The sequence below is a fragment of the Phoenix dactylifera genome, chromosome 2, assembly GCF_051530095.1.
Source record: "Phoenix dactylifera cultivar Ajwa chromosome 2, Ajwa_hap1_PhDact_Kaust_v1.1, whole genome shotgun sequence".
Taxonomy (NCBI): Eukaryota; Viridiplantae; Streptophyta; class Magnoliopsida; order Arecales; family Arecaceae; genus Phoenix; species Phoenix dactylifera.
The window spans coordinates 26,495,685-26,523,681 of record NC_143191.1 but is presented as its reverse complement, the minus strand read 5'-3'; the positions used below and the strand labels follow the sequence as shown (position 1 = coordinate 26,523,681).

Below are 27,997 nucleotides of genomic sequence, written 5' to 3'. Positions count from 1 at the left end.
CTTCTTCCGAGCAAAGCCCCATGGCTGCTACGTGGCTCCTGGACTTCCTATTTCCCGCTCTCGCTCTCTCTCACTCTAGCCAGTTTTAGAAGCCAAGGAGTCTCTCTCGTCGTTTTTCTGAAAATCCAGGCAAGGCCTAGAGTTTTTACTCTCTTTCCCACTTTGGAGAAACCCCGATCTTTCGCTGGTATTTCGTAGCTCGATCTTTGTTAGGTTGCACTTTTGATACCCTTTAGGGATTTAGGTACCGGATCCTGCTCCTCGGACGGTTATTGTGGTTTTTTTTTTTCTTGAGGCGCCGCATTTCTAGTCTAACGCCATTGTTCTTCTTGAACTTTTTTTTTTGTACTCGATTTAAATCACTTTTTACATGTTTTATCTTGCGTTTATGGGACTTTTTTAGGTTTTTCTTTTCTTTTTCCCTTCGAGCTATCGTAGTTTCCGGACATTTTTTTGGTGCCTTTTCTCCTCGTTTCCTATGAGATTTAAGAACTAGAAGCTGAGCTTCTTTCTGAAATTTTCTTGAAAATTCTATCAATTTTAGTTTCTCTGCAGTAGTTATGGTTTATCTACTCCAAATCCATATTTTTGAAACATGACCACGGTTCTCTCCAAAAGAAGGCGAAAAAAAAAGAAACAAGAGTTTGATTGACGAAGATTTGTTTTACGAAAGTCGGAGTATAATCATGTTGAAGTTATTTAGAGGTTTGATTCTTGTTGCATTCCTCGATCATCTTTTCTGATTTCTTGTTTATCCACGTTAGGTTTTCCGGGTAATCATGTCATTTTCAGAAGTTGAAGATGAGATCGTGCCACAGTTCATCAGAGACTATCGCTTTGTCGATGAAAACAAGACGCCGATCTCGTTCTCGGTTCTGCCTTCCTGGTGGCATGGAGCAGAGAGACCCAACACCAGTAGAGGTCGAGTTTTCTTGCGTGGCATTGCCGACGGCCACCAGGTGGTCTATAAACAAGTGACTTCCTGGAAGCTTGGGCTTGAAGGGGGTAAGCCTGAGATTTCGGTGCTGACGAAGGAAAATGAGTGGATAAGGCTTCTCAAACCAAGGGAGAGCTACTTGGAGACTGCGAGGACGATAATGATCACTATACATTGGCTTCACTTTTTAAGAAGGAATCCGGGAGCTTGTGCAAAGAGTGTTTGGGAACATCTATCCAAACTTTTCCGGTGGGGTACAATTTGAGGGTTCTTTTTTTTAGTATTAATTTATTTTAGTGCTCTTCTCTGAGATTGTTGATGGATGGCTTGGAATATGCAGTTCGTTTGAGGTCAGACCTTCTGAGAATGACCTCAGGGATCACACCTCGTTGATCAAGCTGGTTGCAGAGAGAGACAACATATTATCAAACTCTCAGGTTTGGATTCCAGTTGCAACATATGTATGATTTTATATATGGGATGAAACTACTGCGTTATATTGTATCAACAGTTTATTATGAGGAAAATTAGGCTGTTAGTCATGCCAATGGTGACTAATGAGTGGCTATTAATTTCTAGCATCTTGTCAAAATGGCCAGGTTTTGAATTGGATCTCGGATTAGTGAGAGTTAATAGCTCTTTTAAACACATGTAAAATGTGATACCGAGTAAATAAATTCATATGAGGTCCAAATCATCTTGACAGGCTTGTCTTTCTGATGTTTTTTTAGGAAATTGAGACCAGTGAGTTGTTTATAATCAGAGCTTTAGTTATCTGGGATGTTATTGCTTATACAGAACCAGCAAATGGGTTACACAATCTGATATTATAAATCTATATGCTATTCAGTGGTATCTGCGTTGAATTTGTAAGTTATAAGCACAATTTTGTTTCTCTGCGGAAATAGTATATAGGTGATAGAACTGGAATGCTCAACAAGCATGAGGAGTGAGACGAGTTAAGTGAATGGGCTAGTTCTCAATCACGCTTCTTACACTTGAAGTTTATTCAGATTTATCTGCAAAAGGTTAGATATATCTTGCTCAACATGCTTTCACTGTTGCAAAGATCGCCCTCTATTTTCTTAAAGAATGCCAAGAAAAGTTGACGATGAAAACCTTTTGCCAGTGAACACCACTTTGTCCTGACACACACCTCTGTCTGTCTCTTGACTGTCTCTCTTCTTGTTTTATAAATTTTATACTGCTCAACAAGCATGAGGAGTGAGACGAATTAAGTGAATGGGCTAGTTATCGATCACACTTCTTACCCTTGAAGTTAATTCAGATTTTATCTGGAAAAGGTTAGATATATCTTGCTCAACATGCTTTCACTGTTGAGAACATCGCCCTCTATTTTTCAAAGAATGCCAAGAAATGTTGACGGTGAAAACCTTTTGGATGTATCCACCAGTTAACACCACTTTGTCCTGACAAACACCTCTGTCTCTCTTGACTGACTCTCTTCTCGTTTTATAAATTTTATATTGCAGTTTCTGATGTGCTAAACGCATGAAATCATCTCGTTGATCATGTTTTAGGTTGTGTCAGACACATGAGGACTGACTTATATTTAGAAAATATGCACTTTTAAGCTTTCGAGTTTCTTGAATTTTAAAATGCATGCAGCCAAGCACACTGCTGAGGTTTATTCTAGTCATGTACCTGGATGTAACTACTGCACCTTCCTAATTTGACTTTTGCTAATAGAATTAGTTTTCTTGACACTATATGATATGTATTAATTGCTATGATTCATGCTTATGTAATCATTACATTGTCATATGTATTTCTAATGAAGATTTTTTTTGGATAGCTAGTGGTGGCTCTGAAGGAGAAGCTAGGGAAGAGACTAATTTCTGCTGTGGTCAGTTATTTTATTTAGTTTTTCCATGTCACCTTAATTATTTCTTCTAACATCCTTCTAAGATATTGCATAAAAAAAATGATGATATCATATTTATAGTATAAAATTGGACATGAACATGACTGAAGTGCTGTTTTAATAGGCTGTTCAAAGCGATCTAGATGACAAAAAAGAATTTATTGCCAATGATGTTGAAGTGGACGAGGGCATAGGAGATGCTGATAGCGAGGAATCCAATGAACAGAGAGGGTTATTTGATTCAATATGTGCCATTTGTGACAATGGTGGCGAAATTTTGTGGTTTGTATTTTCTTACTGCTCTAGCAAGTTAAGACTCGTGCCTAATAAGGCATATCTTTATGTTCATTTATAAAATTCTTTTTCATCTTGTGTTGGTTCTTCTACTCTGGTGAAAGAAATATCTATGAGATTTAACACATACATATTTTACAATAAAATGTAAAAGAAAAAAATCTTGAAAGGATCCTAAAAGAAGAAAGGCAATGTATACTAGAAAAACAAGTGAATGAGAAATATTTCCACATTTTCCATACAAATCTGCTCTCTCAAGATCGTATTACCAATGACTGCATCCTATGAAAGAATGTCCATGCCTTCTTTGTGCCCCTAAATGCAGAAAATCCATACCATGACCATAGACATGAAGTCAGTTTGAATGTCCTGCTCCGTAAATCCTTATCATTGCATTCTTACCAAATCTGCATCTTACATTATTGGAAGCCTTTTCAGATTTCTTTTCATGCTTTCCAAGTTCCATCCTTGCCTTTATATAGTACTTTTTGTTATCATTCAACAATAATTTGATCACAACCCTCTCTTCAAGCTTATATGCTGATCTTTCTTTCCCATCATACCATCAAAAGTGGTTTTCCCATTATAAACTCTTTTATTCCTGTCATTTCCTGATTTCTAAATCCATAATAGAATAAATTTATCACATTAAACTCATCATTTTTTTCCTGGGCGTCCATTGTATTTACTTGGTCTTTCTTTGTTTTCCAGCACTATTATGATCCATTTTGCAAAAAATTACATGGTTGTAACTCTTTTAGGTTATCTCTCTTCTTTGCAAAAATTATTTCTAGGTCCTTGACTGTGACTGCACTTTAGCAATTAGTCGCTAGCCATGTTGTGTTTGCTTCTTAGTCCCTGGTGTATACATGCCTATATTATACATATTAATGCCTACTTGTGCCTGTTTTGTATGACTTGTTTCGCACATATGCTAGGAAATAAAAGTTAAATGGCAGTCAAAACAAGGGACTAGGGAGTAAAGTTTTGAACAATATGCTCTATTTGTCAAATTGCAATTGAAGTAGGGGCAACAATGTAATTTCCCCATTTTCTTATCAGCGTCCTTTGTCTCCTTTGTATTTCCAATCAAATTGTTTTCTGGATATTTTGTTTTATTCAAATTGAATTTTTGATTCTTTACATATTTCCTTTATAACTCCAATTCCACCCAGCCTTTAGTTGTTTTTTGCTGCATCAATTAAAATGAGTGCCATTGGCAATAAATATATACTGTGGCTCAAACAACTAAAAGTTAGCAAGCAATAAGATATATGGTCTCAGGATTAATACTTGGTGATCGTTGACTATTAGAAAACCCTTGCCACAAGTACTTAAACACAAGTCACAGCCAATGGTTAAAGAATCTCATATCATGTTTGTGTTGGTTAAAGGATGGCATACTACATGTGCTGTGCTGCATTGCACGGATGCTTGCTACGTACTATCATGGAAGGAAATGCAAGTTGTTGAAGAGATTTGCAATTGGCATGCTTAGTTATGCTATTCTGATAGTTTTTGAATATTGATTATTTTCAAATGCCTATGGAATGTTAAGCATAAAGACAGGTTTTAGTTCAGCGTACAGAAATCTGGGATCATAAGCCTGTGCTAACTATTGTTTACTATTTGCGTATCCCTTTGTTTCAGGTAACCTCTTATATAGGCAATATGATGTAATTATGTTTTAAATAGCAAAACAATGTTAAAATTCATGATTAAACTGCATGGAGATTTGTAACTGTGCTTAGAAAACTGTCATGGTATTCTGAACATACTGCAAGTATTTGGGAAACTGATTTAAGGAAGTATTATCAGAGAAGTTTCAAACCATATTGAGTTGGAAGAGAATTATTTAAGATGGCCAGGAGGAGATGAGCATTTGCTGCTTCTTACAGGTCTATACCCTTGAGTACAGGCTTGATAGGCCTTGATACGTGTCAATATGTAATGATGTGGCCTGATTAGGACGGTACATAGGTATGCATTCCTCTATTGTGGCAATGACCTGCTGGCACAATAAAATACTGTTAAAACAGTATATTGTGGATAAGGATTTGATTTCCTGATCATCACAAGTACACAGTATAGAGATGGCCATCAAGGTTATGCAAATTTTAAATATTTGCTTGTTTTATCATTGTATAACATTCTCTTTAACTAAACTTTCAAGCATTATTAAACGTATAAGCTGCTTAATTTTCTGCTTCTGTTTGATGCTGGGCATGATCACTGTGGAATTGATGCGTGGTTATTTACTAATACTTATTGATGCTCTCCCTTCTATTTTCTGTAATATAAGAGAAATTTGTGATATACCTATTGCAGCTGTGAAGGCAGGTGCCTGAGGTCCTTTCATGCCACTAGAGATGCAGGCATTGATACAGATTGTAGATCCCTTGGCTACTCCAGGGCTCAAGTAGAGGTACCTCTTCATGAAATGTGCAATTTTACTCCTGTTTTAAGCTTCTTCTGAGGTTACTGGTTTGCTTGCCCAAATATGCACTTATCTTTTTAATAATCTTTGGTCCTGTGCAGGCAATGCAGATATTTCTATGCAAGAATTGCCAGTATAAGCAACATCAATGCTTTGCCTGTGGAAAGTTGGGTTCCTCGGATGAAACAGCTGGTGCTAAGGTTTGAAATCTTCAACTGGAAATTAGTCCCCTTACACCTCATTATTGTATTTCAGGTGATAGATTTGTTAAAATTGATCTGTCAGAATTTTTGGAAAATCCAATTGTGCACTTTACATTTATTAGTTTATGCATAAAGTTGTTCTCTTTTGTAGTTTCAAAGATGGTTCAGGTCAATAGCATAACCTTTTAAGTGTACATGTTTTAACCATTTAGGCTTCTCTTACTCAACAAAACACCAGGCATGTTTTGGTCTTGCATTAGATTCTTGTACTGTGATGAATAGTATTTGTTACAGCACTGCACTAAAGGCCATGCAAGCATGTCATAATAGTTTTCATTTACATGCCTTTCTTATCTATGTTTGCATTTGTGTTCATATGTGTGTGCTACTGAAGATAATATCACCACGATCACAACCGCCAAGCATTAACCCATTTATCTGGTCTTTACTTCAAGAATCATATATCAATACTTTATCTTTCTGTGCCACTTCCTTCCTGGTTGGACCTTTGTGAATTTTCCCTGAAATGCCTGTTTAGGTTAAGCCTTAACTTTTCTACTGTTGGAGCATCATCACATATCAGGGCCCTTCAGCATATCATGGCTTTTTTTGAGTTTTGACTTCCAATTTACAATTTTACATAGACAAAAGCCTTAACCATCTCTAAAAGCTATGAATGCATGAAATTTGTGTTTGTTCTGATTTTTATTTTAGTGATCACAGCATATGCTTTATGTTTTTTGAACTTACTCTATTTGAGCTGATTACTCTGTCTTCTTTTGGTTCTGATTGGCTTAGTAACTTATGGCTAGGCTTAGCTGGACATTGAGATATTAACTCATGCATCAAGGGCGAGTCATGAATTCTATGACTTGTGATGCAAAAGACCAATGACTGTTATAGTGAATTTTGAAATATCACTTGCATAAACTTTTGCATTATTAAGCATGGTTGACTCTTTGTTACCTTGGTTCTCTATTTTAAGCTGTCTGGGAGTGTGGACACTTTTTGGACACTTGGATATGGCACAACTTGGTTGGACATTCCACTTTGAAATGACCAATGCTTGGTGCTTTTTTTGGAGTGTCATGTAGGGGACTTTTAGTTTTTATTGATGGACATTTTAAGTGAAATGCTCTTATGTTTTAGTATTAAATTATCAAGGTTTTGTTGGCTTATCGAGTGAAATGTCCTTATAGTTTTAATATAAAATTATCAAGATACATAAGCACATTGTGTGTTTAATATAAAGTTCTTATGATTATATGGATGCTTTAAGCAAAATGTCATAATGTTTCAAATATAAATGTACCATGATAAATGATGAATATAACTATCTTACCACATCTTTAGTAACTTTGAAGGAACCTAGCGAATAAATGAAACAACTTGCAAACTCATGACTATGCTATTAATTTATTTGTTAGATTTCATTTATAACTATACTTTTCTTTTTAACTTTGAAGTTTCTTTTCTTTTCTTTTTCTGAATAAGCATCAAAACAGACGAACATGTGTGCGAGGTGTCAAATACTAGTGGACCTCATATCAGTTTTTCGCTGAAATTGTATGATACCGAATGCTGGCAGATGGTGTGGGATTGCATCCCGTACTGCCTCACTATGCACAGTTGCTGGAAACCTACTAGAATGGTATAGTATTGTTGTATCATCTCATTTTGGTGGTATTCGAAACATTTTTGACATTCTAGTAGGCTTTTTGACATTTTTGACATTCGCGTGTGTATATTGTGTCCCTGTGCCTGGATTTTTGTAGGCTGCCATTTTTGACACCCGAGGACATTTAGATACTTGTGATATGGCTGCTTTCATGATTAGTTTATCTCCTACTGTTACTATCACTTGTATTATTGTTGCATGAATGGGGTGAATTGATCGGGGTTAGAGCACTTAGGTAGTCAATTATTGGACTAGTGGTGGTAATATTGCAATTATTGTTTATGTCACATATTTAAAATGAGTTGCCTTGTTTAATACATTCCTTAAAACATTTTTCAGCTATTTTGAGCTTCAATGCTTTTCACTGTTTGATGTTTAAACATTATTCAGAAGTTGAAAATTGTTGTCATGAGCTTGGGGAGATGCATATATTTTATCTTCTGCTGTGGTTGCGGGAAACTAACAATATGATGGATGATAAAGTGGAGTAAGAAAATCAAAGGTGGTTAATATTAATGGCTTTATAGGCTTTGCATTGCAGAGAATGATATTTTGTGGGCAGATAATCGGGTATTGGATCATATGCCTGTTCTGCAACTTTCAATTTTCAAAGATTTAGAGTGAGCAAAAAAGACTGCTAGATAATGGATTTATTTGTTATGTGGCGAGTTCTCCTTTTTGAGTTTCTTTCCATGAATGGCACTTATGGCATCTAAGCAACTTCAAAGAGAAGTTGGTGGTCACCTTTTTGAGGAAAGAGTGGAGTAAATATGCAAGTTTGTTTTATGAGGTAAGACGATACTTTGTGGAGAGTGGACTGAAGGTCAACAGAAATGAGACTCACATTTTGCATTTTTTTCCTTTTCCTTCTGTTCTTCTGATGGTCCTGAGGACCTCGATTGTGTTGCATAGGTCGAATATTTATGGTGTCTCTGAAAAACATAATTAGCTTGGACCAATTGCAAGTCAGAGTTCCACTCTTGAATAATATGTGTGCTGTATGCTTGAAAACTGGGTAGCATAAGTTAGACATTTGCTGAGATCTTACAAATGAAATGGGGTGTGCCTCCATGCTACTTCTCCAATTTTTCATTTTATTCGTGTTGCTTAAAAAGATAAATGGTTTCTAGTCTCTACTAGTTTGCATTCCATTCTAAAAATAAGGTTTTGCTCTGACTTATGGTTGCCTTTTTTTGTGTAGTTCTCTTAATCTGAATTGCAGACATTCTCCTCTTCATTTGTCATATTTAAAACTGTTTTAGTTTTTGAAATGTAGGACTCAACACACGGGAGTAAAAACAAGTCCCCTTTTATTGCTTAAGGATGCCTCTTGTTGTTTACACTGACAAAATCCATAAAAAGAAACATGTGAAATTAAATTACCTTACAACAATGTATTTGTCATCCTGATTTTATTTTTGATCTTGTCTTATTCTTACTGTTTATTTTAAGAAATTTACTTCTTGAAAAACATTGAATAGCAATCACTACATTCTTGTCCAACCATAGAATATTTGCTGACTAATATTTATGTAGATCTCAGTTTCTATTAAGGTTCATGTCACAATAATATTTGTCATCGTCATCATCATCATCTTCTTCTTCTTTTTGTTTCCCCATTTCCAAAATACTATCTAGTGTACATTCAAATCACTGTATTATGTAGCTTTCTTCTTCTTTCCCATTCCAAAATACTGCTTGGTGTGCACTCAAATTTCAACCCTTCACTGTGGTTCTAACATATTATGGATTTGTAGCTCAACCTTCTTTGTCAATTTTCTGCTTTATATTTGTTATAAAATGTGTGCTTTCTGTCTGTTTTTAGGTGTTTCAATGTGTTTCTGCAACTTGTGGTCACTTCTACCATCCAAAATGTGTTGCGCGATTACTTTTTCCTGAAAATCAAGAAGAAGCAACCGAATGTGAAAGAAAAGTTGCGAACAGGGAATCCTTTACATGCCCTATTCATAAGTGCATCGTTTGTAAACAAGCAGAAAACAAAGAGATCTGGGAGCTGCAGTTTGCACTGTGTAGACGCTGTCCGAAGTCATACCATAGAAAGTGTTTGCCAAGGTACTCACAAATTCTTCTCCAATTTTCAATTGTTCTGTAGCCGTGAAGCATTTGATAAGTAAAACTGTTATGTTCTTCTGTTGATCATATTCTTACTGCATTAATCAGGAAAATTTCTTTTGAAGGTTCAGAGAAAAAAGGTGTCATGCTGAGGGCTTGGGATGGTCTTCTCCCAAATCGTATCTTGATTTACTGCCTGTATGTTCTCATTTCTGGGGTTGCTTGTTGCTTTTGTGCTTGTGCATTGCAAATGTTATTGTTGTTTGGGATCTTATACATGCTACAATCAGGTACTATTGTTTCTCACTGGTTTTGTATGAACGTTTGAATGCTAATACTACTGTTATCTTTGTTTTGGCCAGGAGGCATGAGCTTGATAAAGATCTTGGAACACCCATACGAGACCATATCATATTTCCTGAAGTCATGGAAAAGAGAAAAACAGCGGATGAACCAAAAAAACTTGAGATTTCGTTGAAGAAAAGGAAGCTCTCTGATGACTTGCCTGAAAAGCTGCCTTCTGAAAATTCAGTGAAATTATTTGAAAAGCTTTCTTGTGCAGAAGATAGTTATGCTGCAGGTAAAGCTGGGAGAATTGATGCAAAGCAAATGGTAGGCCACAAGAAAAAAGTTGATATTTTTAGAAACACAGAATTGGACTCAAGTAAGGCATTGAAAGTGAAGGGGAAAGCTCCAGCGTCAGATATTTCTCCAATCTTGACTGGAGAGAAGTTTCATAGCTCATTTCCTGTGATAGATGGTGTAACGAAAAGAAAGTAAGGTTCTACCATATTAAATTGTAACTTTTGTACCTTGTGAATTTCCTAGCCCCATATAGGGATGACTTAAAATAGTCTTCAACTTGATATTAAGTGAATTTTATGCTTGAATTCAACAACTTGGTGAATTTGTTGCTTGATAGTACTTCAGTCTGTAGTATCTAGTCAGGTTGCAATGAAATTGGGTAAACTTTTTCATTTGATAAATATAATTTGATCATCCCGTGTTTGCAGCCCTTTACCCTGTTTCAGAAGGCTATAAACTTTCATAGAAGTATATTTATTGAAAAATGAACTATATGTAGAAAAATGAACTATATGGCTATGTACATCATTAGTTTGTTAAGTATTTCCATCAGTTGTAATTGGAGAAAAAAATTTGTATATACTTTGGATTTATCTTCTAAATCTACCTTCTTACTAGGCCGCTAAATCAAGCCATGAGCAAGCAGTGCTGTTGCTGCTTTCCAACAGTTCAGTTATGTGATGTTCTTTCTTAATGCTAAATTTGATTCCTTATTTTATTTTTAGAGCATGTGTCTTTCAATTTAAGCTCCTGGTGTATTTCATCACATATGTTCAAATGCAGGCTTGTTTCTTTAATGGAGGAGGTATCATCCACATTAACACTTGAAGATGTTGTAAAAAAGCACTTGACACCATCAACTCATTCATACTCTGCAAGGCACATTGACAAGAGCATTACTCTGGGAAAGGTGGAGGGTTCTGTTGTGGTAATCATCCATTACAAATCTGAAAAATTGATATTTGAACTTTTCAACCTGGTGCTTCATGATTGTGACTATCTTTTAGTTGCTTTATTTTCAGGCTATTCGAACAGCTTTACAAAAACTAGAAGATGGTGCGAGCATGGAAGATGCCAAAGCTGTATGTGAACCTGATGTAGTCAGTCAGATAATTAAGTGGAGGGTATGTGTAGATATTTCTCGGCAAACCTTGTTTTTGAAGCATTATTGCTACTGAACTTCACAATTAGCTCTTTGTTTATTCTTAGAAAAGCTCTTGTTGAGCCTTTTTGTTGTCAACAACTATACAATTATTTCCACATTGTGTTGGAAAAAGCTCTTGTTTTTGCATCACCACCTGTTGCTTAATAAATTAAGCAACTTCTTTGTTAACAATTCAAAACCATTAGGCTCTCTGTACCCCAGTTGCATTTACATCTTTCATGTTTGTTGCCAAATTTGTTTCTCTATTTAAAGCTGGTGTATGCACAACAACCATATGGTGGAGATTTGTGTATGGGATCATCACTCAGAATCCTTTTATGGTAGAAAACTATATGTACTTAATTTCAAATTATTATTTTTCCTGCTGTTGAAGTTTGAAACAGGATCACTATTAATGGGAGCTTTATATTGATTCTAAGAATCTAATATTTACTTCTCAGTCTCTGCTATGGGTGGTACAATAAGAGGATTTCAGTGAAGAACATGTGAATGTGTCAGTAAGCCACAGATTAGAAGGAAGGCTTGCAAAATTCTGCTTGAGCAATTGGGGTTGAATGTTTTGATGCCAACCTTTCTGAGGTTAAGGTCAGTATGTGAGCACGACACTTGGAATTTTGCTAGATGACATTTCTGAGGTTAAAGTTTGGGCAGGGCCTGAAGTGTCCTCAGTAATCCTCTTGATGTGGAAGGTGATATTCTTTTCATTGAGGATGCCATATATCGCAGGAGAGTTTAGTTTTGTTGGCTAGGATGTGGCATGCATCTGGAGGTAAATGACCAAGTAGCTGAGTGATCTTGCATGAGCTGACCTGCATGTTGCTCTTCATCCTACAAGCGCAAAAGATTTAACAAGTTGACGAATGAACTTTTTCGTAACAGGTAATGCATTGCAGGCCATGGAGCTGTTGGGGTTTAGTGTTAACTCATAAGGTTTCATGGTTAACTGACAAGAGAATTCTGCTTTCAGCATTTTAAGGAAGCACTTATTAATGGCAAACTATGGGAGAAGAATTTTTACTTGGAGGCACACTTTCCATGGTTGATTTGAGAAGCACGCTCTTAGATGTCATTAGCCCCATTTGTTAGGCCCAAATAAGTGTATGGGGGTTTTATGGATGCTTCTTTAAATTTTGATAGAATGGCTTAATTAATTGGGTTGGGGTCATGCTTGGGAATTTACCATGTTCCTAATAGACTTGGAAAACTTTTACATGGGATGTTTTCCTCAAAAAGTGATGTTACTTATTATGTATGTCTTCCACATATTTAGATGAGCAGTTATCAAAAAGTGATGTTCCTAAATATGTATCTCTTCCACATATTTAGATGAGCCATTTTCTTCAAAAAGCGATGTTATGTATTAGGTATCTCTTCCGAATATCATTATGTAGCCTTCTCTAATGGTGGTAGTAAAATAGTGTTTTTATGAATTCTTTTCATTTTTTTTTGGTTTGCTTAGTGTGTCTGATGCCCATGGCTCAAACACTCATCATATCCATGTACGTGTTTGCACAGAAAAGGTAAGAGAAAAATGCAAGTAAATCATTTTCTTGTTTTTGAAATTAAAATGGAAAAAGTTAAAGAACTGCGAGAAATATATGCGTCATCATACTTCATGTTTATCCAAGGCTTGGCAGATCGGCTTTTGATTCCTGTTTAGGCTATGCCCACCAAGTTTTGGTTTCAGCAGTTCAATATATCTAGCTCAAGTATGAAAAATTAGAAATATTAGATAATATGAAACAAGAGGAAAATAGAATACTTGCTGTCAGTAACCATTTATTGTTCAACTTCAACTTCTTTGCTTTTTTTGGTTAATTAACTCTGTGCTTTGATTTATGCACCGTGGAAGACTTTAAGGCATATTTAGGTGTCATAATTCACTTAATCAATGCAATCTCGGGCTTAAATTTGCCTTACATTTGCTCTTTGTTTTTGATTTTTATACTTTTTTTTCATGTCTATTCTTCTCGTGAGATTCCTTTGTTGACTCAAACTTTGATTCCTAGTTTTGTCCTATTGTGGTTGGAACCATCATCAAAGAAACAAGTAAAATAGTTCACCTTTGGGAGTGTGTCTCTTGGCAAGTAGTTCAGTAATGAAATTTCATGCATTTTCTGTCTTACTTGGCGTTGATTGTATTTTTAAGAGTTTTGCTGGTTAGATCTCCAAAGCCCTTCCAGATAGTCCAATTTCAGCTTTTTGGTTAGTAGTTTTCTATTTCTGCATTTCTTGCTCTTCAATCTTTTTTCCCTATTCCATGCTTTTACATCTCTTTCTATCCAGAATGTGGTAATAATTTCAGGATGTGGCATTTTTGGGTGTACGTGTAATTACCATATCTGCAAAATAATTTTTGATATGTTTTATATTGGAAATTGTTGTTTCCCTGTAGAATCACCTCGGAGTTTATCTCGCACCATTTCTCCATGGTATGCGCTACACGTCTTTCGGACGCCATTTCACAAAAGTGGAGAAACTTAAGGAGGTCTGTGCACAAATTATAAATAAGCAACCAGCTAGTTAATCTTTTTTTTTTCTGTCTGAAAATATTCACTTTAAGTAAGGTGGTCTATGCATTTACTTTGGGTACTGATACTGGCTGCTTTTGAAGTTATATTTCGTTTTATCTGGTTTTTCTATGCTAAACAAGGGTACCTCCTCTTTCCCAAAATTTAATATAATTCCTGAGGACCTTTCTTGTTGAAAAAACTCTTCATTCTATCATGTCGGTCAATTTTTCTAGAGATATTCTTAAAACTTATGTTTAGTTTGGGAGGTGTCATTTCATTGTATCATTGGATTAGAGACCACATATTTCTTCTTGCAATTTTTCTTTGCCAACTAGCTTGACTAGAAGATTTATTATAGTTTTTTGGAATTTGGAACAGCGTTATAGATTTTTTATAGTTTTCTTATAGATTTATTATTTTCTAGAGTTATTATTGTTCTCATTTCATCTGACATTCTAATGAGGAATGATGTTGTTTCTGGCAAATAAAATATTTTTTACCTTGTTAGGTTTTGCATTCACTCTTTAAAGAGCAGATTGTGTTTTTATTGTTTTTAAGAGTCCAATTAAATTATAAAAAATGAATCTTCCTGGATCAGTACATACTGCCCCATTTAGTACTTACATATTCATGCTGCATGCTCTCAAGTTAGATGCTTTGTGCAATTTGCATAATTTGTAGGCATTCTAATCAATGAAAAGTGCTGATATCTATATACTGTTGTTCTACCTGTTACATTTCATGATTCGGGGACTACTTGTGTAATCATGATTACTGACACTGATAGGATATGTGCTGATATGCAGATTGTGGATATGCTTCAGTGGTACGTAGAAAGCGGTGACATGGTAATAATTTTATTCGATTCTTGCGATCTTGTTTTTGTTCTCAGGTGATAGGACCTGGCTTTGAATTGCCATTGATTTTGAATGCAAAATGTGTAACCGATTAATAACTTTTGGGGTATCAATGCAGGAGAAGAATCTTTCTTGTTGCTATCTTGATATTATTTTATTTGCAGCGCCTAGTTATATTGTTTGATGTTTATTGTTGCATAAATTGGTTGATTCAGAGGGTTATGACTTCTGGTTTTTGTTTACATTTCAGTCTGTAGGAGCCTAAAAAATATCATAGGAAGTTTTTGCAGGAACAGGCTGAAACTGAAGAAAGAATAGAAGGATGTGCGAATTAAATGACAATGAATCCCAAATGCTAAATAGAAAGCATGATTTCCATTTACAGAAAATAGATTTAGGAAGATAGTTTATGGCACCTGTTGAATGTAACTTTGTAATGATCTTTTACATTATGGCCACATAATATCTATATTACTGGTGTTCATTTTGTGGCTTGATCTTCTTTTTTCTAGTGGCTCTCCCATTTTAATTTGCACTTGGGACTTGAATTGGGTGAGCATGGTTGTATGGTGGCATAACACTGTACTTGTAAATGGCAATGACATGCTTAAGCACTGTAATTGCTAATCTAACAATCAATAATTTTGTACCTAACAATGTTGAATTGTTAAAATTATATGCCACTATTTTTTGGATGAAATTAAGCTTGCTTGATTTGAAGACCCTATATTGGCGAAGTGTCAATGCTTTTGCAATCAATCGTTGCTGTAGGTTGACCTGCCAAATATTGGATGTTAGCCTATATTCAATTTGAATCCAATCCAGTTAAGCTATATTGCATCAACAATATCAAATGGAGCAGTTAGATGATGACTTGAACTGATGACCTGGTATGGTCCACGGATTAAGCCTAATAGTTGAAAAAGGTTCAGTCTAGTACTAAACGAACCTTGTGTGTTGTATAAATTATTTTGCTCGTTAAATACATTTATGCTTTATATTATCAATATAATATTACTTGTTATTTTTATCTTTAAACCCCATCCTCTGCCTTTTCCTCTTATCTACTTGTTTCTTTGCTCTCTCCTCTTTGCATTTCCTCGAGCACAGCCTTTATGCTACTTTGTTTGAGACCATCACCTACCAGCAGTCTTAAACTAGGACGGTGCTTCTCTTCCTCCCTTTTGCTGACACTTTGCTTCGCTTGCCAGCTTCTCTCCCATTAGCCCTCTCTTTGCCCTCACCACTTTCCTTTAACTTGTGCCATCACCCTTACTGGAACACCAACCATCTCTGCCCTTTCTTTGCCCTTGCTGCTAGCTTCACCCAAGCTGTGCCTACTGCCATTACTCCTCTTCATTGACGTCTGCTGCCTCCTTTGTCTCATCTTTATCCTAACTTTATCTCAACTTTAACATATTTGGGATGGAATTAGATATCAATCTCGTTCGAGGTGAGCTCTGGATTAAAATGGTGGCTTATTCGATCAGGTAGGTAAGGCCTAAAATATTTTGTATTGAGTTTGACTTGGCCATGATCAAATCTGAACCAACATGTTGACATTTTTAGCAAGAAGGTTTTAAGTCCTGATGAAATGGAGGCCATCCTGGCTGTCAAGAATGGGATAGGGATGAGGTTGGGACTCCGAAACCTATCCACACAGGGAGAGAGGGAAAAAAAGGAAAGGAATGAATGCATGAAATGTGAAGCAAATGAAAAAGTGAAAGAAAAGAAGAAGAAGAAAAAGGAAAGAAAGTCAAGTAGGAAGAAATGAAAGAGAAAGAAGATGATAAATGAAAAAAGAAAGGAAGGGATAAGAAAAAAAAGAAGAAGAAAAAAGAAAGAGAGGAAGGCCGAAGAAAAAGAAAGAAAGGAAGGAATGAAAGATGAAAAGGAAAGCGAGAGAAAGAATAGGGGAAGAGAGATGGAGGGTATCTACCAAGATGTTTGATCGGGACAAGCCCGTCTCATAGTATTTAAAACCTTGCCTAGTGGGAGGGATGAAAATGAATTTTTTTTTCTCGTAAGTATGCTGAATTTGGAAAGGAGAGAGAGAATATATTTCATTGTGAGACAAGGAAGTGACATAGAACATGTATAAGCACAAGTTAGTGCTAAACAACATATTTGGGATTGAGTTTTCTATGCAAATGAATTCAATATTTACTACAATTATAATTAAATAGGATGATTGAATAATTGAGTGGTGTAAATGTTAAATATCTCATGAAAAATGGAGACTAAGGCTTCATTTGGCATTGATACAGGTAGTAGAGCTTTTTTCTATAGAGCTTTCATTAATAGAGTTTTTAATAAAAGCTAACTGCTATTTGTTAACGTTGTTTCTGAAGTCTGTGGAAGATTAATGTATGTCTGGTAACCACTGAGAAAATGCTTTTAGGCCTTGTTCGAGCTTACTTTTTGGAGGGGCCAAAAGTGCTTTTTGGAGCCGAAATACTTCTGGGCGTTATATAGGTGTTTGGTAAAGAACTTAAAATAGCTTTCTAGCTCTTAGAAGTTGAAAAATCTCATTTGGCAAAAGCTCCAATTTGGAGCTTCTCTCCAAGAGCACTTTCTGAAGCCCATTGGAAAGCTATGTATTGTCAAAATATCCCTAAACTTTACATTATATTATATTAATATGCAAATAATATTGTAATATAATTCTATTCTAATATTATACTAAATAATACATCACATTCATATATTATAATAATATTATACTATGTAATAATAATTGTGATACTTTATATCAATATATTATGTCATAATTATATAGATATGTTACATTGCATTATATTATATTATTGCAATATATTATTATATTATGTGATGTTAGATTAATATAAAGTTCGGCCACTACTAGTTGCTTACCCTTTTTGAAGTGTCCAATCAACTCCTAGATTCAGTTGGAAGAAAATAAATACTCAGACTAGAATAAATGCTAAGCCGTTAAACAACTATGGGGAACCAAGTTTCTCCTTCAATGTGCCAGTAGGGTAGATGTGAATGAAGTGCACTATCATACATTGAGGGTATTCTGATTTTATCCCTACATTGCTTTGCTTAACATTTCCTCCTTTGGTGCACGCTGAGTGATCTTCAACAATTGCTCCATTGGGAATATAAAGCCATAGTTGTAGATTAAAGCTAATATTTGGGCACTTTTAAAGATGTAGGAGTACTATAGGGAGGTAATGAAGCCAGTGTTGTGTCTTCTGGTAATTTTTACATCAAGCTAGATAGAAAATATGGTCAGAAATGATTTTTATTAAATAGATTTATTGGAATAAGAGAGGTTGGGCTTGGTATTTTAAAGAATGACGACTTGTGGATGATAACTGATATTAGGGAAAGATGGAAGGGATTCGTTGAAACATGAGATGTGATGCACACATCTGGTTAGAGATTACATGATTGAAACATCATATCATTAGAAAGAACTTGCAAGAAGGAATCTCTTGGCCTTCATATGAATATGCAGGACATGGTCGAAGAGCGACATCATATCATATGCTTATTGGCCTTCCCAGTATCATGGCATATCTGCATTAAATGGGAACATATATTTGTACTGTTTTTTGGTAATTCTTGTAGATGTGATGGTCTAGGGTTAGAAAAGTTGAGGAATTTAAATTTTAAGCTTATATTTTTGTGTTAGTTTTTCACTTTTCTGTCTTAGTGATGCTTGTAATAGTCCTAAGGGTCATTTTTTTTTTTTAAAAAAAAAATTCCTTTGCTTTCTGGTTCAGTTTAAGTTGTTAGGGGTTTTTTTCCCATTTGTTGAGATAATGAATAGATTATGGTCTGTTTTGGTAGAGATGGTCCAAGCTCTGAGATGATCGGGCACGACTTATCCATTTTGGCCATATAGGCAACAGATGTGGTTGCAGAGCTAAAATATCAAGTAAAAATATGAGCCCTTTGACCTCCGGCTCACTTTGTGGCCATAGGGGAGGCTACACAGGAAGCTATGGGAACAATGGAAGAAAAGAGAAGAAACAATAAAATAAAGAAGAAAAGGAAGAAAGAAATGCAAAAAGGATAAGGAAGAAGAGAAACAGATGCGATGTTGACTAACCCTGCCTCTCAGTTTTTCACTACTTCCTTTCTCATCATCAAAACACAGCTGTACTGCATTATACAGTTTCTGTGATCTGTTGAACTTATAATACAACTTGCTTAGTAATAAGAGGGTGTGTTAAAATGATGCATTGGAAATGTTTTGAGAAATTGATTTGTTGGTTTTTTTTTCCTTCTTTTCTTCTGTTTCGGGCTTGAGGAGTCGCCCTTGGATGGAGGATTTAATTCCATGCACAGATTTTGTTTCAAAATTTGGAACATAAATTAAAATTTACCAATTACTTCATGTATGAGTTGATCTTGAGATCATAACCTTCTGTGGGTACAGTTAATCAAAATTGGATCTACATGTATAAAACTAGGGACGAGTGAATGCCAAATTGGACTATGAAAGAAAGCATTGGCAAGTAGATGGGGATTCTGGTTTTCAAGACAAACTGCTTGGATGACGTTTGATTACGTGACAAAATGATTCAGGTAGATGAGGATGTTCCTGTAAGATAGAGTGAATGAAATAAATATGTAGCCTTTGCATTTTAATATTGTTATTGAATACCATTTGGAAAAAGTAAACAATTATATGACAGATTATTGATATAGGTAAATTTTTGAGTAGTGAGATGGGCCATGAGGTCCAAGACATACGGTGAAGATTGTGCACGTGTAATATTAAGGTAATTGTATGGAAAAAGTGAGAGGCTGAGGGTTTTAAGAGTTAGCGCCAATTTAAATGTGGTGCTGTGTTTGAGATGGTTGCAATTCTGAACAAGTGGAGCTTTGGATAATTTAGGCCTCGGTGAGGTGGGGTTCTAGAGTGCAGCTTGAAGCATGGGAAAGAAATAGAGAGGACCATAAGATTTGTATGAAGTTTGCTAGAAATAGTTGAAGATAGTCTGTGATTTGGTGGATTGGCTTTGGATGCAAGTCATCAAGGAAGTAGGTCCATAGCTGACTTTGGTGGATAACTCTTGTTGTTTGTTCGTTTGCTTGCTTTTGTTCCTTTTAGTGGTAACATTAGAAAACTCCTGAGACTGCATGTTAACACTGCTGATGCTCAGTTGAATATGTTTCATCAGAACTCATGTAAATATTATTTCTTTGTTTGGAATATTTATTTATTCTTTAGGAAATAAGGTAAAGTCAATGTTAATAATTTCTTCATTGAATTTTGATGTGCGCATTTTCAATCTATGAGCTTTTTGTGGATACTGTGCACAGCCCTCTGTATTGATTGACTAGTTTTCCGGCATTTTGGTTCTCTTTCGTTTTTGTAGTACAACTCAGCGGTCGTGTGGTGGATGGGCAACTTAATGATTAACAAATACAATTTGCATGCGAGATCTGATGCAACTCTGTTCATAGAGAGCATTAGTGCAATTCATATTATTTTCTTTCTTGTTTGATTCTTGATTTTCTTATTTTTCTTTCACTGCAGATAGTTGACTTCTGCTGTGGTGCCAATGACTTTAGTATACTAATGAAAGACAAGCTGGATGCTGTTGGGAAGAAATGCTCATTTAAAAATTATGATATCATGTCACCAAAGGTAGTGAATGCCTTTTGTTCAAGCTGCTTTACTTCAAATATTCTTCTGTGGATCAATTATTTCATGTAACTTAAAGATAGAATATATTTAGGTGTTTATTTGCTTATACTATTGATTTTGTACTTGGTGCTTGTGCACTTGTGCTAATGTATGAATGCAAATACTAAGTGCGTATCGAAGATCAGGAGCAACTCAGTACGAAAAAATTGTTTATGGAACTCTTTGCACTTGAAGGTACTCTTGTCTGAGTGCAAAATGAATTTGCTTGTAAGACTACTAGTTATGGAAAATGTGGTTTTATGGGACATTATGGTTGCAATTTGATCCGTGCCTTACTGAAGATCTATCTATTTTTTTGAGGACCTTGTAAGGAACAAATGGCAATGTAGGGTCCCTACAGCTTAATCCAAATTGATCGGACAACCTTGGAATTGACAGTGAAAAGTAATCCATGTAGCCAGCCCCCAAATTGATAGAGTTTCCATGATCTTGTCTACTATTAAATTAGATTGATGGCTATGGTAGATATAACACTCTTAGTGTAAGTATGCTGGACATAGTATGCTCATCTTTGTAGTAATATGTACATTATAAGGCTTGTTCAATGACCTGTTGCTGCTGGCGCTAAACCTACATATTTTTCATCTGTCTCATCTCCAATGTTCAGATGTTTCTGTGCCTTTATTTTTTTCTATATACTTCAAAAATTTCATACCTTTTCTTTCTGCTTGAAAGTTGTCAAAGGGCTGGGCAGGTCCAATCAGCTTAAACAGCTTGCCTGAAAAAAAAATAAAGTGCTCAGAACTCAACCAACTGGCTGGATCCATAAGTCGAAGTTTTAAGCTCTAGTTAATTCTAGTTATGCCAAGTGATATTAATGGACAATTGCTTGACCTGTTTCTGAGCCCAGCCCAGAAACAAAGAGCGAATGTCTTGGTTGGGTTTGGTCCTGGTATGTTTAGGCTGATTCAGACAATGCTGAGCTTAGTGCTTTCATCCCAGAAAAAGGCTTGGGGAATCCTTGGCCTGGGCCTTGCTGGTGCAGAGTGCAGACTTTTGACACCGACTCCTGCATTTGTCTGTTGAGTTTTCTTTTTCTTCTTTCGCCTTGTATTTCTAGTAGGATATGGTGATATTTATTCTTCGAGACTAGAAAGGGGATAAATGGACTGTTGTTTCTCTAGAACTTTTCTTTTTACAATTTCCCCCTTTAGCATGTTGTACTAAAATTTGTTTGAATTATTTTTTTAGGTTGTTCTTTCACGTGGTAGTGTCAGACACTTCCTTATACCATATGCAGGAAGTTTTACGTTCTTCTGTGGTATATCAGATGCAGGAACAACATTTTTTACATGTTACCTTAGTTACATTGCATATTGTTGAGTTGAAGTCATTTTTAATGGTTTATGTTCCCTGTCTGCTCGTCATTTCATTGATATATGGAATGTAGATAGTTGAAAAGAATTGGTTGTTTACATTACCTTAGTTACATTGCATAGTATTGAGTTGAAGTCAACTTGAATGGTTTATGTTCCATCTGGTCGTCATTTCATTGATATATGGTGTTGTGGTTCAAATTTGGCCTGAGGGTGACTATGCCGGAGGAGTCGAGGGAGCAGCTGGTTGTTGGAAGAAGAAGATGGAGGCCACCTTCTGCACGACGGCGGCGGACCTACACAAAGCCTCATTGGTGTTTCCGGTGAGAGCCCTCCGACGATCAAGTTAGAGGGGTAAATTTGGTCTAGCCAAAAGTTCCTTAGAAGTTACCTGACCGAGCTATTTATAGTCCCCGTGGAGAGGCTCAGGTGGCAGAGGTACTGCTCGCCCTCATCATGAGGGGGCGTCTCTGAGCCGAACGGCGCGCAACTTAGACTGGTTGGTGGCGTGTGGTGCTGTCCGTTCTCGAGAACGGTAAGATGTTGGCAGTCACAACAGGATATGGCCGGAGTAGTCATGGTGCCGTCCTTTGACTGTCGAGGGCTAGCTATCGAAGCGTGGTACGGTGGTTCTGTAATGTACGGCCCCGTAGAAGGGTGTAGGCGCGCACATGGGTACGGTTGTTGGCGAGGCCGAGCCCATTGAGAGGTCGCATCATGCATTTGGTGAGGTCGGCCAGACAGGTGCTGGGGGTTGCTCGGCTCCCCGGGTTCGGAGGTGTGTTTGGTGGAGCGCCCCGAGCTCGAGGGTCGAGGCGCACTGTTGAAGTAGGCGCCCCGAGCTTGGTCGGGGCGGGTTGGCGAATATTGGAGGCATCCCGAACTTAGTCGGGGGAGTTGGCGAATATCTGAAGCCAATGGAGCTTTCAGCAGAGTTCGAAGCCGAGCTGGCTCTGGGCCGGACCAAGGATTCAATCGGTAGGTGTTGGCATTTATTGGGCCAAGACTAGGCGGCCTTTTAGCCGTGGGCTGGACGATCCATTTCGCCCCCCATCATTTGCCCTCCACTTTTGAGGTCGAGTAACCCTTCAGCTCGGCTGTACTTTGAGGTGGTGGGCCATCACCTCGGGGTCTATTCCTGGCATGTCGGTAGACGACCAGGCGAACATGTCCGTGTTGGCCTGGAGAAACTCAATCATATGGGCTCGAGTCTCCAGGCTTAAGCCAGATCCGATCTACACAGTCTGCTCGGGTCTGTCATCCCTCAAGGGGATGCGAAGGAGAGGCTCGCCCGGCTCGCACTTTCAGCCCCTCAATGGGCAGTGCTTGAGAAGGGAGCTCGGCTGGCCGCTTGCCTTTGAGCGCAGTCATATAACATTGTTTTGCAGCTGCTTGATCCCCCCGGACCTCGCCGACCCCTTGGCTTGTGGAAAATCGCATCAAGAGGTGATAGGTTGATACCACCGCTCGGAAGGCATTCAGCCTTGGTCGACCGAGGATGGCATTGTAGGTCGAAGCGATCTGGACCACAAGAAAGTTTAACTTCACAGTACTTTCGCGGGGCGCACTTCCAACCGTGACTGGTAAGCTGATAACCCCTTCGAAGGGTACAGAGTCTCCTATAAACCCAACCAGGAGAGTGTTCATTTTTTCAAGCTGCTCTCTGGCCATTCCCATCCTTCGAAAGGCATCATAAAATAAGACATCTGCAGAGCTTCCATTATCTACCAGAACTCTTTTTTACATCATAGTTCGCGATGGTAAGGAAAATCACTACAGCGTCATCATAGGGGATTTCGACACCCTTTAGGTCCTTGTCGGAGAAGGAGATAACCTCCGTGGTGCGCTGATGTTTTGAAGGGGTTCCTTCTCTTCGGCCCGACACCTTAGGCACTTTGGATTATCCTCCGCCAATGGTGTGAATAACACCTGCAACAAGGCATCTATTTCTTTGCCCCTCGGGTGGTTTGCGGTTCTGCTCCTCGGGTGCCCTTCTTTCAGGTTGGCCGATAACAAAACGACTCAGCCGTCCCCGGCGGATGAGCGCTTCAATTTCGTCACGGAGCTGGTAACAGTCCTCCGTGTCATGGCCATAGTCTTTATGGAAGCGGCAGTACTTGGCTGAGCGCTTCCGCGGTGCTGAAGACCACATCTTCGGTGGGGGTCGGAGGTAGCCTCGACCCTCAATCTCCAGGAGGATCTCAACTCGGGTGGAAGTAAGGAGGGTGTACCTCCCGAACTTCGGAAGGAGAGCATACTTGTTAAACTTTTGAGCAGGAGACCTCGGGTTAACCAGGCTCTTGGACCGAAGAGGATTCATCTCATGCCGAGGAGATCGGCTCCTTGGGCGGGAGCGCTCCTCGAGGCACTTTTTCTGCATTTTGGCTGGCTGCTCGGCCGCCTTATGCCGAGAGGCCATGGCTTCTTCAGCCTTGGCATACTTTCGGGCTCGGGCCAACATTTCTGCAAAGTTGGCATGGAATTTTTTCTCGATGGAGAAGACATGGCGATAGACTGATTAAGATCGCGAACCTCCCATGTAGCTGAGGTTAAGTGATCGATGTAGTCTTTCAGAGGCTCCCCTTCCCTCTACTTGATAGCAAAAAGGGAGTCTGAGGTCCGGCGCTGATGCCGGCTGGCAGTAAAGTGGGTAGCGAGTTGCCTTCCCAATTGTTCGAAGGAGAGAATCGAGCTGAGTTTCAACCCGGAGAACTAGAGGCGAGCTACTTTGCGGAAGGTTGCTGGAAAGGCCCTGCAAAGCAGGGTATCTGTGGCTCCTTGGAGAGCCATGAGAGCCTTGTAGCTCTCCAGGTGGTCCAAAGAATCGGACGAACCGTCATATGGCTCCATTTGTGGCATCTTGAATCTCTGGGGGATCGGCTCGTCTGCGACCGATCGAGGGAATGGAGACTCGGTCGTGAAGTCGACGTCCGCGTCGCGCCTGGGAGCCTGGTCTTGGAACGTTTGGATCTGTCGCTCTAGCTCCTCGACTTTTCTGTTGAGTCCCGACGTGGATACCATCGCCTGTGGTCGGCGGGGCCTCTTCGGCTCTTGGTCAACGTTGCAGGCGCCTCGACATGGGGCAGACCCTGCCTCCAACGATTGCTCCCGCGACCGGAGGGTTAGACTTCGGCGCTGGCTTCTAGGATGATGACGGCGCGGGGAGCTCTCCCGGCTTGGGGACCGAGCTCGATGGAGGCTTCAATGACGGCGGGGCTCCCTTTCGCCCGTCGTACGCTGCCTAGTAGGGGAGCGAAGCCGCGGGTGGCATCCCGTGGACTCACACCCACGAAGAGGGGGCGCAGATTGGGCCCCACTTCGTTGTAGACCCTGGACGGCTGCGGTTAGTGTTTGAACTTGCTGAAAGAGCAGGTCAAATCGCTCTGGCTGGACTTGTGGGACCTGGTCCGCTGCTGCAGGTACTGCGGGGAGTGGATTTTGACGAGAGCGGCCAGGTGGCGAGATCCGGCTGCTCGATGCACTCGGAGCTCCGTGACTCCTTAGCCTCATGATCACGACTTAGATCCTTCCTCTAGCGCCAGAAATGTTGTGGTTCAAATTTGGCTTGAGGGTGACCACGCCGGAGGAGTCAAGGGAGCTGCTGGTTGTTGGAAGAAGAAAATGGGGGGCCACCTCCTGCACGACGGCGACGGACCTGCACAAAGCCTCACCGGTGTTTCCGGTGAGGGCTCTTCGACGATCAAGTTAGAGTGGGATAAATTTGGTCCAGCCAAAAGTTTCTTAGAAGTTACCAGACCGGACTATTTATAGTCCCGATGGAGAGGCCCAGGTGGCAGAGGCACTGTTCGCACTCATTATGAGGGGGCGTAGCTCTGAGCCGAATGGCGCGCAGCCTAGGCTGGTTGATGGCGTGTGGTGCTGTCCGTTCTCGAGAACGGTAAGGTGTTGACAGTCACAGCAGGGTATGGCCGAAGTAGTCATGGTGCCGTCCTTTGACTATCGAGGGCCAGCTATCGAAGCGTGGCACGGTGGTGCTGTAATGTACGGCTACGTATAAGGGTGTAGGCGCGCATATGAGTGCGGTTATTGGCGAGGCCGAGCCCGTTGAGAGGTCGCATCATGCATTTGGCGAGGTCGGCCAGACAGGTGCTGGGGGTAGCTCGGCTCTCCGGGTTCCGAGGTGTGCTTGGTGGAGCGCCTCAAGCTCGAGGGTCGAGGCACACTTTTGAAGTAGGTGCCCCAAGCTTGGTCGGGGCGGATCGGCGAATATTGGAGGCACCCCGAACTTGGTCGGGAGAGTGGGCGAATATCTGAAGCCGATGGAGCTTTCGGCGGAGTTCGAAGCCGAGCTGGCTTTGAGCTGGACCAAGGATTCAATTAGTCGGTGTTGGCATTTATTGGGCCAAGACTGGGCGGCCTTTTAGCTGTGGGCTGGACGATCCATTTCGCCCCCCATCATATGGAATGTAGGGAATTGAAAAGAATTGGTTGTTTACTTGTTAGGCATACAGTGAAGCTAGACTTTACATGATTTAAATGTTCAGTTCAGACTGGTTAACTGCATTGAATATTGAGTCAAATTCCTGCAAAATTAGCAATTTTACTCTCTTTCATCATTGAGCTGGTTTGAGGTGATTACTGTAGTATTATTTTTGCTTTCGAGTATTTGTGTAAATTGAATAAATATGAAGTGGACGAGTTTATGCCGCTTTAATATTTTCTCATAGTGAAAATTGAAATTGAGACTTATAAATGTTATCTGCAGAATGATTTCAATTTTGAGAAGAGGGATTGGTTTACAGTGCAGCTAAATGAGTTACCTGCTGGGTCTAAATTGGTATGAAAATATAAGCTTTTCATGTATGTTGTTATTTAACTTTTTTAGTGAACTGCCTATGTAATTAAATAGTTTTATAACCAAAGATTTTATATTCTCATTTCATTTATTTCTGACAGATCATGGGGCTCAATCCTCCCTTTGGGGTCAAAGCATCACTTGCCAACAAGTTCATTGACAAAGCCCTGACATTCAGACCAAAGCTCCTCATTCTGATTGTCCCCAGGGAGACTAGAAGGTATTCAACTTCTGGCTGCCTTCTGTCCTGCTTTTACTAGTTGGAATGACAATAAATGGTCAAGTCTGTGGTTGATATGAAATACTTTGATGCTTTTTAATCTGGACAGAGTCGATAAGAGAGATCCAAGATATGACCTAATCTGGGAGGACTCTTTTAAACTTTCAGGGAAGGTACACTCGAAATCAGTAGTTGATCCTGTATACTCATTTAAGTTTACCTGGGTCTTCTGGGAAGAGCCTCCATTGGCGAGTAACTTGTATTTTCTGTTGCGCAGTCCTTCTACCTACCTGGTTCTGTTGATGACGATGAACAACAGATTGAACAGTGGAACTTGAGACCACCTCCCCTCTATCTATGGAGCCGCAGTGGCTGGACAGAGAGGCACAGGGATATAGCTATAAGGCATGGCCACATGTCCAAGGAACATGCTGGGTCTTCTGATGAAGAAAGTCAAAAAGATAGACCAGTAGATGCTCCTCCCGCAGAGCAAAATGAAGAGAGAGATTCTGCTCCAAAAGAGAGAGAGCATGAGGTTAAGAAAGATTGCGATAGTTCTTCAATAAACCCCGTGGATAGGTCCCAAAGAAGAGAATCAAACTGTAATGACGAGGTATTGAAGGGAATAGAGAAAGATGATCTGTCAGATATGGGCATTTCACCTCCTGATAGGAATGATTACCCATTCCCATTTGAAAACCAACTTCCATCCATTTCTTCTGGAACTCTTTTAGATAGGGCGCCTTCTGGCTTGTTCGACTTCGCACTTTGTCCAGAACCCCCGTCATTCGACCAGCGTTCTTGTGGTTGGCTTGATGACTGATGGTACATTTAGATCGTTTTTTGTAGACTCGGCATGAATTATAACCATCTATGGTCACACGGTTTTGGAGTTTGTTACACATTGCACAAACACTTGTAAATTCTTAATGAACTTCTTTTTTGATATTGTTATAGTTATGAGGCTTATTTGCAGGTTGGTTTGTTGTAATGCGTTCGTGCTGTCGGTTGGGACTGCAATGCTAATTTTGTGATGGCGCAAAAGTCTGGCACGCTGGGTGTCGATCATCTATAATCCCCAAGACCCCAAGGATATATTTTTCTTTTCTTTTTTTTCTTTCCAAATCTTAAAACCAGTGTTACGCACCAAAAAGAAAACCACATCCTTCGGAAGGTTTTTTTTCTGTTCATATTTTTCCTTTTTTTTTAAAAAAAAAATTGTGGTTTACTAGCTGGTTGCCAGTTGTTGCAGCACTGGCGTTTCAGGTATCCATGGCTGAGATGGCATCCTTCGAGAAAAGTCTTTTGGGCAGATTTCTGGACTATGAA

The 27,997-nt window shown here is 39.0% G+C and overlaps 1 protein-coding gene across 4 annotated transcripts; it reads left to right on the top strand.

The window, feature by feature from the left end:
* The first annotated feature begins 26 nt into the window (after positions 1-26).
* LOC103719059 (protein ENHANCED DOWNY MILDEW 2) lies at positions 27-27,749 on the top strand. 4 transcript variants are annotated; one of them, XM_089928840.1, is made up of 21 exons: positions 558-705; positions 793-1,186; positions 1,278-1,374; positions 2,754-2,804; positions 2,947-3,104; positions 5,445-5,541; positions 5,655-5,753; positions 9,260-9,507; positions 9,616-9,705; positions 9,870-10,283; positions 10,711-10,764; positions 10,876-11,020; positions 11,115-11,216; positions 13,653-13,745; positions 14,577-14,618; positions 20,146-20,256; positions 26,359-26,430; positions 26,550-26,668; positions 26,778-26,841; positions 26,946-27,493; positions 27,645-27,749. In XM_089928840.1, the coding sequence occupies exons 1-20, from the start codon at positions 687-689 to the stop codon at positions 27,489-27,491; spliced, it is 3,015 nt and encodes a 1,004-aa protein (XP_089784966.1). In that variant the 5' UTR covers positions 558-686; the 3' UTR covers positions 27,492-27,493; positions 27,645-27,749. The 4 variants fall into 4 exon arrangements, with proteins under 4 accessions (XP_038973287.2, XP_089784966.1, XP_089784965.1 ...); XM_039117359.2 differs by lacking the exons at positions 558-705; positions 27,645-27,749 and adding an exon at positions 27-129 and having other exon boundaries at positions 765-1,186; positions 26,946-27,643; XM_089928839.1 differs by lacking the exon at positions 27,645-27,749 and having other exon boundaries at positions 26,946-27,643.
* Positions 27,750-27,997: the final 248 nt, after the last annotated feature.